The sequence below is a fragment of the Moschus berezovskii genome, chromosome 19 (genome assembly GCF_049115385.1).
Source record: "Moschus berezovskii isolate FMDL1 chromosome 19, NW_MosBer_1.0, whole genome shotgun sequence".
NCBI lineage: Eukaryota > Metazoa > Chordata > Mammalia > Artiodactyla > Moschidae > Moschus > Moschus berezovskii.
The window spans coordinates 71968652-71984540 of record NC_142478.1 but is presented as its reverse complement, the minus strand read 5'-3'; the positions used below and the strand labels follow the sequence as shown (position 1 = coordinate 71984540).

The 15889-nt window shown below is 57.4% G+C and overlaps 1 protein-coding gene across 7 annotated transcripts in view; it reads right to left on the bottom strand.

Moving 5' to 3' along the window:
* Positions 1-2693: 2693 nt before the first annotated feature.
* The window catches only part of NF2 (NF2, moesin-ezrin-radixin like (MERLIN) tumor suppressor), a 68815-nt gene continuing 55619 nt past the window's right edge, over positions 2694-15889 (bottom strand). For 2 of the 7 annotated variants that reach the window (XM_055404456.2, XM_088828312.1), the window contains 2 exons: positions 15479-15538; positions 2694-5418 (listed from right to left, as the gene is read on the bottom strand). In XM_055404456.2, coding sequence (XP_055260431.1) covers positions 15503-15538 — 36 coding nt within the window. In that variant the 3' untranslated portion in view covers positions 2694-5418; positions 15479-15502. The other 5 variants (XM_055404455.2, XM_088828311.1, XM_055404457.2 and 2 more) reach the window with 4 other exon arrangements.

Here is a 15889-nt window from a genome sequence, read left to right as displayed (position 1 = left end):
CGCGCGGCCCGGGAGGGGCGAGGAGCCCTTGGCGTCCCTCTCAGCCGCCTGGGCTGTCTGAGAGGGAGACGACGGGGAACACGCAGGCGGCTTGACTGTCTCTTCCCCAGACGCGCGACAGAAATTGGATTAGACATGGTTGCAGCAACCTCCTCACCAATACCTTTCCCCCTGGAGTCCTGCTGCCAACTCGTGGTTACATCCGTGGGTGGCTCCCGACCCACTCCTCCAAAGCGAAGGCTTCTGGGGTGGCCAGCCCTGGGGACGGTTGCCAGGCACTCAGCTCAGGCAAGGGCCACAGAGAAGGACGAAGTGCTGAGCCACTCAGGGACCCTCGTGGGGCCGGGCTGCAAATGCCACAGTGAAACACCCGGATCCTGCAGCAGCTGTGGGTTTATAGCACGGTCAAAGCAAACGAAAAATGACAAAAAAAAAAAGCAGAGGAGAATTCAACCTGTTTCCCCGGTTAATTCAACCCCACTGTATGCAGGTCAGGAAGCAACAGTCAAAACTGTACATGGAACAACAGACTGGTTCCAAATAGGAAAAGGAGTACGTCAAGGCTGTATATTGTCACTTTGCTTATTTAACTTACATGCAGAGTACATCATGAGGAACGCTGGGCTGGAAGAAGCACAAGCTGGAATCAAGATTGCTGGGAGAAATATCAATAACCTCAGATATGCAGATGACACTACCCATATGGCAGAAAGTGAAGAGGAACTAAAAAGCCTCTTGATGAAAGTGAAAGAGGAGAGTGAAAAGGTTGGCTTGAAGCTCAACATTCAGAAAACAAAGATCATGGCATCTGGTCCCATCACTTCATGGGAAATAGATGGAAAAACAGTGGAAACAGTGTCAGACTTTATTTTTTTGGGCTCCAAAATCACTGCAGATGCTGATTGCAGCCATGAAATTAAAAGACGGTTACTCCTTGGAAGGAAAGTTATGACCAACCTTGATAGTATATTAAAAAGCAGAGACATTACTTTGCGAACCAAGGTCCGTCTAGTCAAGGCTATGGTTTTTCCCGTGGTCATGTATGGATGTGAGAGTTGGACTGGGAAGAAAGCTGATCGCCGAAGAATGGATGCTTTTGAACTGTGGTGTTGGAGAAGACTCTTGAGAGTCCCTTGGACTGCAAGGAGATCCAACCAGTCCATTCTAAAGGAGATCAATCCTGGGTGTTCATTGGAAGGATTGATGCTAAAGCTGAAACTGCAATACTTTGGCCACCTCATACGACGAGTTGACTCACTGGAAAAGACTCTGATGCTGGGAAAGGTTGGGGGCGGGAGGAGAAGGGGACGACCGAGAATGAGATGGCTGGATGGCATCACCAACTCGATGGAGATGAGTTTGAGTGAACTCTGGGAGTTGGTGATGGACAGGGAGGCCTGGCGTGCTGTGATTCATGGGGTCGCAGAGAGTCGGACACGACTGAGCGACTGAACTGAACTGAATGGTGATCTTGACATCTGTGAGAGCATATTGTTATCTTTTTGGGGTCGGGGGTTGGCTTAAAAAAAAAAAGGTAAAAATATTGTCTGGACAACTGCAGATGATCGGTATTTATAGGGTTCTTTCTCTAAAGCTTGGAACTAGGTAGGAAATCAGACTATTTCCAATCACTGCAAATAACATAACCTACATTTAAGAAAGGTGGCAGTTTCTGCACACCCGAAACTAACACAACACTGTAAATCAATTTCAATTAAAAAAAAACAAACAGCAATTTCTTATTATTTATTGAGCAAAAATAGGTGCATTAGTTACTAACTCTATACATTTAAAATGAGCAAAATAGTGAAGTGTTTAAAAACTTTGTAATTCTCTAGCTTTACAACTTCATACATATCTTTCCAATATATATATAAAGCTGGTTATATATATATATATATATATATATATATGTATGGCTTCCTTGGTAGCTCAGCTGGTAAAAAGTCCACCTGCAATGCAGGAGATTCTGGTTCAATTCCTCCATTGGGAAGATCCGCTGGAGAAGGGATAGGCTACCCACTCCAGTATCCTTGGGCTTCCCTGGTGGCTCAGATGGTAAAGAATCTGCCTGCAATGCGGAGACCTGGGCTCAGTCCCTGGGTTGGGAAGATCCCCTGGAGAAGGGAACAGCTACCGACTGCAGTAATCTGGCCTGGGGAGTCCCACAGACTGTACAGTCCATGGGGCTGCAGAGCCCAAAACCATGACTGAGAGACTAAACAGAAACCCCTAAGCTCTGTAGGGTAGCTCTCAACTCCAAGGGTGAGTGGCACGCGGCCCTGGGGCCACACGGGGCCTCCTCTGTCCCACGGGCTCCCAGGGACTCCACATGCCGCCCACCACCCCCCTTCCAGAGCTGGAAACGGGGACCCCGGAAGCAGAAGCACCTGGAGTGACCGTCCAGTATGGCACCCTAGTTTCCACTGAGGGCCAGAGAGCGGTGTGCGCAGGTCACTGGGCGATGGAGACGCAGCACACGGCCTGCTTCATGGGAAGCACGAGGCGGGTGCCCAGATGAAGGTGCAGTCAGGGGTGATGCCATCAGCCTGGAAAAGGGGGGTCCGTTCCCCACCGACATGGGGATAGAGCTGAGGTCCTAGACATCAGTGGGGGCAGAGGCCCGTTTCCTCCTGGGGCCCCCAACGCCCCCCACTGCAGGGGCTGGAGCGATGAGCAAACTGAGGAGGCCCAAGACCAACTTTTTACAGTTTAGAATTTTTATTAAAACAATCATTTAAATTACAACAGTCCGCCAGAATAGAAAACAGCCTTCCCTGGTCTGGTCCTGACAGGAGGCCCCACGGGAGCGGGGAGGGTGGTTTGATGTCTCTGAAAACTGAAGGAGCTTCCCTGGAAGCCCAGAGGGGCCAGCCTGGCCCTGGGGCAGCGGCGGGCTCCCCACCAAGGCCGCCCCCTCCAGGGGCCACCGGGTCTCAGCCCTGTCAGCAGGCAACGCTTAGTCGCTGCCGCCGGTTGTCAGCCTCAGGACCTGCTGTTTGGATTCGAAAGAGAAAAGAGAGGGAGAGAAGCCTGTCCCCAAGTCTCAGAAGGCAGTCACTCAGGAAGCGCGCTGTGAGGCCGCGGGGCCGCCCAGCAGGGACAGCACACGGCAGAGCCCCCGGGGCCCAGAGGGGCGGCGAGCAGTCAGTGAGGTGGTCTGTGTGTGCCCGAGAGCCGCCGGTGCAGCCTCGCCGAGGGTCACTAGCCTGTGCTTTCGCCCAGTGACCGTCAGGGGTGCTTCTAACCCGATGATCCCATGCAGGGCCCTGCTCTCGGTGGAGGCCAGGGGCTTCCTTAACTGCACAAGCCCTCAGCTCGTCCACTGACACATCAGTCGCCTCCGCTGTGGGCATGCACCCTGAGCACGGAGCTCCTCTTTCAAAGTCCTTCTTCCACTCGGGCTCAGGACCCTTCGGGGGGCCCCGTCCTCTCCGCCTGCCCATCTCCGGGAGGTACTTGCCCGCTCTCGTCCCCGAGGAAAACTGCAGTGTTCCGGTGGCCCACTCCCCACTCCCACCCCGAGGCAGCTCCCCTACTCGGCTCAGATGCCAGCCCACTCCCTTGTGGCCACAGACTTCAGACACACAAGCAGCAGTTAAATAATAATAATAATTAAAAATCCCCACAAAGCCCAACAATGTTTTTATAAATGACCACCATGCTCTGTGCCCACAGCCACTGTTACAGACTAAATCTACAGGTCAGGGATGGGCCGTGAGCCTGAGGAGAGAGCCGGGCGGACGCTGGGGCTCCCCACCGGGAACCTTGTCTCAGGGTAAGAGGCCTTGGAGGGACAGGGCAGACGGAGGGGAACCTCCCAGCCACAGCCATTCATGCCTAGTGTTCAGAGTCCCACCCGGCACGTCCCGAGGGGCTGGCTGCCTGCGGGCAGGGCGGCCTGAGGTGGTGGCGGCCAGCCCAGGACAACCGCTAGGGCGGCTTGACCGTGGAACCTGGCAGGATCTCTTGAGCGTCTCAGTCTCTCAAAACCACTTAGGATGGCCCGAGACCACCTTTGCCCCCGGGAAATCTCCGGACCCTCACAGGTCTTCACGTAGGAAGCATCTCCTCACTGGATGAGACTTTCCTCCTGCCGCTCTGTGCAAGAGCCCCGTGGGAAGGACGTGAACGGGCTGGTGGGTCCAGCAGGCCACAGAGGAAGGAAGGGCAGGAGAGTGGCCCCAAACCGAGGAGCGAGTGTGGGCCTTGGGGTGGGCGCACGGTGGGGGTCACGTGCCAGTAGGTGCCGAGCACTGACTATGCCTCCCCTCCCCTCCGGCCCAGGGGTCACCTGCACCTCTCCCCCAACCCCAGCCCAGGGAGAATATAAAGTGAAGGCTCTTGGGAGACAAGGGAAGCAGGAAAGGAGGCCCAGGCACCATCATGGGTGGGTGGGTGGGGCGCTGTGCAGTGCATGGCCACCAGGAAGGATGGTTCAGATCGACAAGGCTGACCGTGGCCAGTGCCAGTGGCGCTGGGTGTTGGGGCCAGTGAGGCATCCCTGTGGGGCCTCAAGAGCCCTGCAGAGACCCTGGTCATGGCTGGGCTGACTAGAGCGATGGGGAACCCCCTCGCACCCCTGCCACATGCAGGAGAGCCTCCGGCTGGAGAGGCCCACCCAGCCTATGCCTGCCTCTCAGACCTGGTTCTGAGCGCGCAGAAGAGAGGCAGTGAGTGTTTCACAGGGTGCAAGTTCCAGGTGCGGGCTTGGCTGGCCTCCCAGGCCCTCTGCCGGCAGCCAGCCCTTCACCACAGCTTGGGCCGGGTTTTCCCCGGGCGCAGCTGTGTTCCCACTCCCCACCGCAGGCGTCCAGAGCGCTGTCCCCCAGGGGTGCCTGGGCTGAGCGCCCATCTCCTCCTGGCTCGTCGTGGCCAAGCTCTCCGATGACATAGTGCAGGCGGGCCACTCGGCCACCTTCTCCCCACGCCAGCTCCTCACCAGGGAAGGAGATGAACGTTCTGGAACCCTGGGGGCAGGGGTGGGGGATGGCACCAGCCTCGGGGTCTCCAGGGGGCTTGTGTACTCCCCTCCCTGCAGCCACTTCTCAGCCGGGGGGCCGGGGCGGTCAGCGGGGGTAGAGGGGGAAGGACAGTAAGACACACACTCCAGGGTGCTTTGGACGAAGGAAGCATAGGATCCCACATCAGACGAGGAGAGAGAAATACTTCTTAAAAAAAATCTAAAGACTCAGGTCAGGAGAACTAGAACCCCACGAGAGAACCCTCTGCAGGGTCACAGTTCAAGGCAATTGCACATGAAAGGGCTGGGCGCCTTCGGACGGCTCCCGCGGTGTCAGGCCCATCCCATCGGTGCCGGGGGCGGGCAGGCAGAAGCAGCTGATCCTGGGGTGGCCGGGTCACCTGCTAGAGCTCTTCAAAGAAGGCCACTCGGGACTTGGCACTCTGCAGGGTGAGCTGCAAGGAAGCAGAGGAGATGGTGAAGGCGGGGCTGCCTTCTTGCTCTTTCACAACAGGACACCTTCCTGCCTCGGGGACTAAGCTCAAAGTGGCTTTGGAATGAAAGGGAAGACGGCTCGAGAAGCCGGTGGTCAGCCCCAAGTAAGTTTCCAGAGTCATCCAAGAACTCGAATTGGGAGGTGACCAGTGAGGCCACGCCAGAAGGGAGGGATGGCTGGCGGGCGGAAGACCCCAGGGCATTTGAGGAGCCTCCCGCATCCCCGTCTACGAGGTGTGCTGTCCACACCAGGGCTCGAGGGCCAGCCCGGCAGTGCTGACGGCTCAGTCCTCAGGCCCTGGGCATGCTGCTGGGGCAAGGTGATGGGCCTCGGGGGGGGCAGGCCTGTGGCACATGGGGACCAGCTTGTCTCTTCTGCTGCCGGTTCCCCAGGGGACCCCAGAGCCGACTTGCCCGTGACCTGGCAGCTGAGAGGAGGTTTCCATCCACAAACTGGGACAGAGGGCTCGGGCTTTCTAGGTGGGGCTGGTTCAGGCAGGGAGGGGGAGCATGTGGTGGTGGGGGTTGCTCTGGGCCCAAGGCCTTTCCTGAGAGGCAGGAGCTCGGGGAAGAGGCGGAAGGGAAGGGGAGGGTCGGGGGAGGGGCTCCTGGCTGGCAGATAAGGCACAAGCTCGGGTTTGCGACCTCTCGGAGCTGCCAAACCTTGATTCCCCAACCTGGCAGGCCCCTTGCCAGGACTCCCCAAGCGGAAGCATCTGGTGTGGGCACCCTCCCAGCGCCCGGCTCTGCTCCTGAAATCAACTGCGCCAGCGAGACTGTGCGCCACAGTCCAGCTCTGGGACTTTGCTAAGGAGAGTTTCCGGGGATGGGGACACAGAACACGCACGGTCCGTCCACCTTCACACCCTCGAGCCTCTCGGCTTAGTGCTGTGCACACAGTGGGGGCTCCGCTTGTCGAGTGAACAAAATGCAGGTGGCAACTGCGACGAATGGGGAGATGCAGGGGAAATCGAGAGGTCCCCACTGGGCTGGAGAGACCCGGGTGCTGATTCTCCATCACCAGCTCGCTGTGTGGCCTCAGGGGACACACTTGACCTCTCTGAGCCCCTTTTCTCTGGAGTTCAACCACGGGGGCAGGCTAGATGGCCTGGCCCATTCCCTCATTCAGGGACCTCTGGCAGCCTCTGAATCCAAAGAGCTTGGCTCTGTGAAGGGCGGGGGAGGAAGGCTCCAACCCAACCACTTCACCATCAAAGATGCACAGCATCAGTGCACTCGAAATGAGACAGCTTGAGAGCCGGCTCTTTAAATCCTGCCAAATCTTTTGGCCTTGAAGTTCCCGACTAACAAGCTAAATGCAGGGAGGCATCTGAGCTGTTTCCTTCAGTGGAACCAATTTCTGAAGCCCTTTGGAAAGCCCAGCTCTAACGGGAATGCAGAGAACTTTCATTTCTCTGCTGAGATGGAACTCCCTCTAGAAGGATGGGCTTCTCCCTAAACATAACAGAGGAGAAGGACCGGGAAGGACACGCTTGGTGATAATGGGAACCAGGATGCGGAAGAGAGAGCCAGAGAGCCGCTGGAACAAAGATCGTCCTGGGAGAGAGTGGACCGCAAGGGGTGGAAACCCGACTACCACTCAGGTTCCTCCAACATGCCTGGGGGACCTCAGGTCAGTTCCTTCAGGGACAGGGGACCCGCAGGAGACACACTTTGCCACAGCCCTTCTTTCCATGCACGAGTCACTCACAGGCACAGCCAGACCGCTTGACCCAAAGCCCACCCTAGCTGCTGAGCTGCGGGGTGATCCTGGCGGTCCCTTCCTCCCAGGGTGATTCTTGGAGTGACAGAAACGCCCGATGACACGCTGCAGCTGGTGATACTAGGAGGGGATCATGTCCCTCCTCCCCCAGCTCTGGCTCCTGGCCTTCCAAGGATCAGGGAGCAGGGCACAGTGCAGGTTAGAAGGGGTGCGGGCGAAGCAGGGAGGCTCAGGGCCGCTGAGGCAGGGCGAGCAGATACCCCCGAGGAGGGGGGCCTGGCCACTTCCCCCAGCAGGGAGCCTGGCCTGTGCAGGCCTCCGAGAGCCTGCTGCCCATTTGTACGACGGTGGCACCAATAATTCCTGGATTGTCTACGCGAGCTGAGTGCCGGCTGTCCCCTTGAGGTGCCAGCACCAGACTCCAGCTACTCAGTCCAGCGTGAGCTTGTCAGGAGGCGAAGCCCTCTTTGGGTGGGCAGCACGCGTCCCTGGACCCCAGCCCACACTGACCTCTTATCTCACAAGAGCAGCAGTTGAGCCCCAGTTCAAGTAGAGGTGCGGGGACAGACCCAATGCCTTGGCCGTGCAGAAGCAGGGAGACACTCCAGACGCACGGTCTCGGTAAGAAGACAGTACTGTGGTCTCCAGGCTGCTGGACGGACGGATGGGGCCACCAGACAGAGGTGGCCAACGTGTCTGCTGACACCAAGGGCCCTGGGATTCCAGCCCTGGCCCACAGGCAGACCTGGCTGCCCTGCCCCCATCGCTCCCTCTCTGCACAGTTCGTGTAAATGTAAATCCTGTGTGAGTCACTCAGTCGCTTTGTGAAGCCACGCACCGTAGCCCACCAGGCTCCTCTGTCTGTGGGATTTCCTAGGCAAGAACACTGGAGTGGGTTGCCATTTCCTTCTCCAGGATCTTCCCCAGCCAGGGATGGAACCCAGGTCTCCCACACTGCAGGGGAAGAGTCTCTACCGTCTGAGCCACCAGGGAAGCCGTGGTGGTTCCAATTCCCACAGGAAGCCCGTCATCAGAGGAAAATCCCACACGAGCCGACTGGCACCGCTAAAACCCTCCCGGTGGCCACGGCGGCCGCCTATCCCAACTCAGCAGCATCATTCATCTCAGGCATCACGCCGTGATCATAATCGTGTTGGAGAGCAGACTGGGGAGGCGGGCGGAGGGAGGGTCTGCAGGGAGAAGCCTCGGCTTCTTTCCTCCACGTGGGAACTCAAGCCCAGGGGCTGGGAGATGCGCCCTCGGGGTCTGCCAGCCACGCTCCTGGCCCCTGGGCTTGAGATCACTCCACTCACCTGTGGGATCCCTGACGGCCAGCTCTTTCTAGAAAGCTCCCTGACTGTCACACTGACCATATAGCCTCAGGCAGGATGCGTTCCTAACCAAGGAGGGGAAGCCCTAGCGGAAACAGCCCAGAGCCCATCCTTCGCAGCGTGAACTGCTCCTGTGGTTGTCTCCATAGACTCCTGGAGATTGGTTCACAGAGGCCAGAATCCCGGCCACCTTCTCACCCTCCAAGGTGTACAAGCCACTCAGTGTTCCATCCACCTTCCTGGCTCTCCGCACAGCAAGCAAGGAACCACACGGGTGATGATCCGATCGAGGCCTTGCGTCCTGCCGTGTCGCACAGGAGAGCCGAAGCTTGTCCCGTGAGCCCACCCCCAACCCTGCAGCCCCTTAGTGATCCAGCAACATGCGTCATCGCCCCCAGACGGACTGCTCGGTGGGGGGTGGCAGTGCCTCCAGGACTGGTGCTGGGGGAGGACCCCCCCCCCATTTCAGTAGATGGAGGAGCAGAAAGGCCTGGGGAATGTGGATGGACAAGTGGGGCCTCGCGCACACAGGCTGCCCCATCCAGGACCTGCGGGGTCCGCTCCACCTTCTCTGAAGCCTTCTGAGGATACGCAGCCTCAGCGGGTCTGCTTGCCGGCGCCCCGAGACGACGGAAGACCATAAATGTCTCCTCACCAGGCTGAGGGCTGACCGCTCCTCTCTTCCAGCTGTCTCCTAATGCCTGATTCAGATCAGCCGTGTGAATAATACAGGAGGAATTAAGTTCTCTCTCGACGGAACCGGCTGTTCAAGTCTGTCACTAATCCAAGTTCCATTCCGAGCAGACAAACTTCCTTTTCTCTGCTGGCTGCAGAGCTGGACAGTGTGGTTTTCATCTTCGTGGTGTGTGTGTGTTGGGGGGGGCGGGCATCTGGTCCATCTGTGGCCTGGCCCCTTCTTCCTGCCCCGCCTTGACACACACAAGCCCGGCAGAGTCGCCTCCCGCTCCTGCCCACCTCCCCATGGCACTGCCCATGGTCTGTGACTGCCACCGGGCTGGGCAAGGGCAGGACGGGGAGGGGGGGTCACCTGGGTGGGGTCACTTGGCAGGGGCGAGACCTCTTCACACCACCCAACAAGCTGTGTGCAGTGTGACCGAACAGGCACCTCCAACCAGCTAATAAACGAGTTCAGATTCGGGAGCCGCATCTGTGCCCTTAAAAAGACGGGAGGCTGGCTTCCCCGGCCCTGGGAAGGACCTGGTAGCTAGCCGCCTCTCCTGGACTCGGGCACGCATGGTAAAGGCAGACTCAGGGGCCTTCAGCTCACTGGACGAGGACTTCAGGGAGCCCATGGAGACACACAGCACCTGCTGCTGCCCGCTCCTGAGAGAGGGCCCTGGGGGGTCTAGAGACAGCAAGCCCGGAGGCACCTACACAAGCACCAGGCTCAGCAGGGGGCCCTGCCGCCCGCAGGGAAGGCTTCCGGCTCCCAGGCTCCTAGAGATTCATTCACTCCCAGGAGTGCCCCCTGCTGGAGGAACACAGCCCCCCAGTTTGGTGGCTGCCAGCTCCCTCCTCCCCGGCTCTCCTCTAAAAGTCCTTTTGGGGGCGGGGGTGGGCACTGCTTCCCAAAGTGAAGGGAGAACTAGATGTATTCCGGCACGGGGCCTGCAGCGGCAAGGCTGCCTGATTAAGGATGAATTCCACTTTCATCAGCGCATACAGAAAATTGATTCACAAGGCCGCATTGTGATAATCTGGTTCCTCAAGAAAAGGGGGTGGCGTCGGGGGTGGGGGTGGGCAGGACACAGAGCCACTTCAGCGATCAGTGACGAGACAGCGAGAAGAAGCTCTACAATTAAGCTGGGAGAACAAAACTAATCAGAGAGCCTGGAGTCCTCCAACTAGTCTCTGGGGGCCTTGCCTCAATCCACTCATCCCTGGGGGGCAAGAGAGAAAGGCAGCAGGGGTCGGGGGGTGGGGTGGAGTCTCATTCATTTTAGACAAGGAGACCCACAAGGCTGAACCCGTTTTAGACACTAACCTAAGAACTCCAGGGGCCGAGACCCTGCTCTTCCCAGAAAAATGCAGGAGAATTGAAACGCAAGCCCTAAAGTCATGTTACACTTCCCCTCCCGCCACTACACATAAAGAACAGAAGAGCCAGGAAGGTGGGGGGTGGGGGCGGGCAGCACAGATACAAAAGCACTAGCGGCTTCTCCAGCACTGGGAGCAGGAAGTGAAGTCGCTCAGTCGTGTCCGACTCTTTGCGGCCCCACGGTCTGTAGCCCACCAGGTTCCTCCGTCCATGGGATTTTCCAGGAGCAGGAAGGTGCAGCCAAATCCAGAAGCAGCAGTGAATTCCCACACAATCTCTGGCTTGGGGTGTGATCAACATTCCCTTTCCGGAAGAGAAGCCGAGCGGGCAGGGCCGGCGGAGGGGGACAGCGGCTGGGAACTGGCCGGATTAAACGATTCGGATGCTAGCTGACAGCTTGCATCCGAATGCCATCTGGTGATGTGCACAGGGGCAGAGAGCTTGTCCACACGCTGATCCCGAAACGGAGGTGGGACGAGGGGCTGAGTCCACCGCCATGATCAAATCCACTTTGGGCATCAGCTACTTTATCTGCTCCTGGGAGAAATTTGCCTGGGAAAACCCGGAGGGTGCCTTTGGTTTATGCATCCTTTAGGCTGAACGGCGCCTGGAAACCAGTGTCTGCCGGCATCTCCAGCTGCCTGGGTGATGCTTGGCTCTTCCACCTGGTAAATGGACTAATCGTCCCGCTTCACCTCGCTGGGCAGGGGGAGGCTGTCGTATGGGCATGGAGCACTTGGCAAGGGCACCTGGGGGAAACGGTGCAGACAGACCCATGTCTTTTCAAATCACCAACATCAGAAGGGAAATCACGGTGGGGATCATCAGAACAGAACCTCGTGCCCGCAGAATGAGTTTACAGCCGGACTCGACACTCCTGCGGTCGCGGTGACGGATCAGGTGCTAGAGGGAAGCGGCATGGACATGTACAGTCCGCATGCGGAGGGACCGGATGAGATGTTTGACTCAAACATCAAATAAGGCCCACTGCCTTGGGCACTTCCAAACGGGGGCAAGATATCCTGGGAGGGCAAGGCAGGCTTTGTAGGCTGCTCGACAACTCCCACTAGGAGGTAAAGCCTACCCACCCAAGGGAGGGGCTGGATTGCGGTCTTTTGGCAAAGAGGCTGAGCCAAGTGGGTCCCTGAGCTGGGTCTGGGGGCACTGAGCATGTCAACCACACCAGCAGCACAGCCTGTGAAGGGTCCCGGGTCCCGGCAGGCAATGCTGATGGAGATCACTCAGGAGGGAGGCCAGGCCGGGTTGGTGGCTTTAACCAGGAGGGACGCCTCTCACACGAGTCCACCCTCGCCCTGGGGTTGATCATGTCCCCGGTGTTGTAAGTGCTGTACTTGACTCCCAGCCCTGCAGCTCCAGAGGGAGTCCCTGCAAATTGAAGATGTCACTGGTCTTTTATGTCTTCCTGATCCGAGAGCAGCGGCTGGGCTTCAGAGACATGTCGAGGCTCCTCACTGCCACCCCCTCATCAGCAGAAACCACAGCAGGGCCTAGGTGGTTCGCACCATTTACGAAGGAAATAAGCTTTCTGGGCTCTCTGACCTCCAGGATTTCTCATCTGTCAGCTGCCTTTGAGATGCTGTGCTTCTTCAGAGAGCATGGGCATGAAACACGAGGACAAGCTTGCTGGCGCTCAGACCAGCCCAGAATGACACCGTCTCTCAAGAAGGGGTGGGGATGAAGGGTGCGACCGCGTTGTCACCTCCACAGGGCGATGTGCAGGTAAATCGCACCTGGCCACTGCACACCTCACCGGCAGGGTGGCTCTGAAGGCAAGAGACTCAAGTCTCTTGTCCCGGACACCGTTTCCCCCTCCCCCAGCCTCACTGCTGGACCCCACGCCCTCGTTGACAAGACCCAGAGGCCAGGAACGCATGCCGCTGTCGCTCTCCTCCCCCCTCCCTGCCACCCCGAGAATGCCATGGGTCTACGTTCCCAAGGGCAGCCTTTGATCGCTAGTACCGCTCAGACTCGGATGCAAATGTCAAACCAGTTGTGCTGATTATCGATCGGGAGAAGATGGAAATGTGCAGCGAAGATCAGCGGGAGCAGAAAAATACACCCTTGCGAATCCAGATCACACAGTACCATCGGTGTGGTTCATTCTGGCTTTTAAAAAGCTTTTCCCTACAAACACGTGGAAGCTAAAACACCACTGGATACGCACATCTCAAGCTGTGCATGCAACTGTGGCGCCTACCAGGCCAGGCTCCCAAGCAGGTTTGTTTCTTTTAAGTTCAAGCCCTTGCTGAGGTTTTAAACGGAGCGCCTTGCCATGCTGTGCTCAGTAGTGTCCGACTCTTTGTGACCCCGTGGACTGTAGCCCTCCAGGCTCCTCTGTCCATGGGATTTCCCAGGCAAGACTACTGGACTGGGTTGCCTTTTCCTTCTCCAGGGGATCTTCCCGACCCAGGGATCGAACCTGTGTCTCCTGTGTGCGTGCGTCTCCTGAATCAGCAGGCAGATTCTTTACCACTGCACCACTTGGGAAGCCCACAGGGAACTCACTGAATCCTCATAAAAATCCTGAGGGGCATGAACTGTTTTATTCCCCTTTTATAGGTGAGGACACTGACCCTTAGCAGAAGGTAAGAATTATAGAGGAAGGAAGTGGCAGAGCAGCTGGCCCTGGTGAGGCACACCGGACTGCCTCTCGGCATTGCCACAGGAACATGGTAACCTCGGCCCCGGGTAAACGCTTGGAATTTAGCCTAAATGTCACCAGCCCCAGAGGGTCCTGCTGAGGCGGATCAGACACAGGCCTTGAGGGGGAGGCCAGAGAGCAAAGGGGGAGGAATACACCCGGATGGCAAGAGGGAGGGGAGCCAGTCTTTCCTCGAAGGAATCTGTGATCAGAAGACACGAAAAATGAAACAAAACAAAATCAATGCAGGCTGGTTGGAACCAAGATTAATGACGAGCTTCAGGACAATGGAAACTCTCGGTTCAGCACCGATCTGTGTTTCTCACCCTGGACTTTCTAGATGGAGCTGTGCCCTTGACAGTCTGGGTGCCCACATCTCAGAGCCTGCGGTGGCATTTCTCGTCATCGAGGCTCACTCTGGCCCAGATCACAGCCCAGGCACAAGGCCAGAGCCACCCTGGCATAGCAGGTGGCTGGCCGGCAGGCTTGGTTACTTCGATGCTGGAACCACCAAAGTCCAGAATGTGCCTCCCTCCAACTTCATATGTAGTAAAAGCTACCACTGCTTGATCTGTGATGCTGAGATTAAGTCCAGCTGTGTTGAGAGCCAACTCCATTTTATTAACCCTCGATTAATCTGAATTCTGGGTTAACTGGAGCTCGCAGCCAGCCTACTCTGAAAACAAGGTTCACATCAAGACATAAAAAAAAGTAGGCGTCTGTGCATGTCCTAGGAGCAGTACACGTTTGACTACAAATCAAACCTCATTTGTCTGTAATCACAGCTCAGTGAGGACTGACGGTCAGAACCGGGCCCCTGAAGAATTGAAACGTTCTGAATCATTACAGAGAAGAGAGATGAAATCATCCCAAGGTAGAAGAGTACGGTCACAGAGAATATCTGACAGCAAGGACTGAAACAAAAAATGGGCTTTCTGTGTGCCCCTGTGCTCGCCGTGGGCCCAGGAAGCTACAGCGGGCCCACCCTGGGTGACGTGCCACCTGGCCCACGCATTTCATGGTTCTCACTCCTGCCCAGCACAGAGCATGCACCGCTTGGTGACAGGGTGTTCAATGCCAGCATGTGGCGTGAAAGCTCGAGAAACAGGAGCCCGCTAAATAAAAGTGTCACACACAAATCGTGGTTCACGCCAGGGGTTCCTGGAACCATTGACAGATCGAATCCATCACATAATGAGATCCATCTGGGACTTTAATAGCTAACCTCTCTCACTTGGATGGCAACCACAAATAGGATCTATCCTGTGCCAGATCGCCCTTTTTGATACAAAGCTTCCAATGGGCTTGTTTTATTCTGGGAGCAGAAACCATGGTGAGGACACCAAAAAACATGTCCGCATGTGACCGGCGGGTGTTGGTGGGCTCACTGGTGTGGGTGCTGCCAGGGTTCGGGCGAGGAGCAGGGGGAGAATGTTATTTTATTATTGTATGTAATAAATTCTCTCCACTACCTAGGCCTGTGGGGAGAATAATGAACCGTCGCAGAAGGAAAGCAGCAATCATTCAATTAATTCACTTGGCGAGCGCTGACCGCCCGTCGGCCAGGACTGCGCTGTCCCGACGGGAGTTCCTGCAGAGGCGGCCACCAGCATGCTCGCTGGTGGACAGACGGTCCGCTGAGCCTGACCGTGGCTCAGACCCCTGTGCTAGCGGTTTGCTTTACTTGAAAAAAGAACAGATGTGGGCAGAAGGTGGGGGTTGGGGGGTGGCTCTAGAGGAAGACAAAGGAGCACGGGCAGCTCGCCCCACCCCACCCCGGTCCCATGATCAGAAGCTGCCAGGTGTGACCGCGGACGGGTCTTCAGAGGCTGTCACCACATGAAAGATCATGATCTTGAGTTAAAAAGACACCCAAACAGACCCCGTTCCCATGCTAGGGTTATTTATCGGAGAGGGACGCCACCAAGACGAAGGACTGGAGACACACCTGACTGGACAAGAAGCCATGACCTTCCCCAGCCCAATAACGACACACGTGAAGGAAGGACGGCCGGTCCGACAGCCCCGGGACATGCTCTTCCGAGCGAGGCGGCCCCCAGGGCCGCGGAGGTCGGCCTGGCCCCGCAGGGGGGACGCCTGCTCTCAGACTCAAGCATGCTGCGGCCAGGCCCCAGGTGCCGCCTGCCCCCCGGGAGGGCTGGGCGCGACCCTGGGGGCACAGACAGGCAAGCTCATGCAGGGGTTAGTGCCACAGAGGGCGGTCCCATCACCACATACAGAGTACCTGGGCATGACCTACTGCGAGGGCTCAAATGCAGACAGGTCTTCTGCCTTGGGCTTGAGGCTAAACCAGCAAGATAAAAACGAAGAAAAACAGAAAACACACCCTGTGATATCAACAATGCCACGCATCATCGTGCCATTCGCAGAAACGCTTTCAGACCGGCCTGAAACTGTGACTGGTGACTTCACTTGTTTGTTTTCTGCGGCTTGAAAATGGGGATCTCTACACCTTTCAGCACCCCGGGGGCTGTGGGGCAGCTACATACAGCCTGTGCCCGGGGCAGGAGGAGAGAGAGTAGAGTGGGAGGGTCCGAGGCAGATCCTTGGGGGCCCGGCCGGCTCGCTGGCCAGCTGGTCCTTCCCCTTCTCTGCCCACAGCCTGAGGCCTCACTCTATCTCCCCTCTCTGCTCA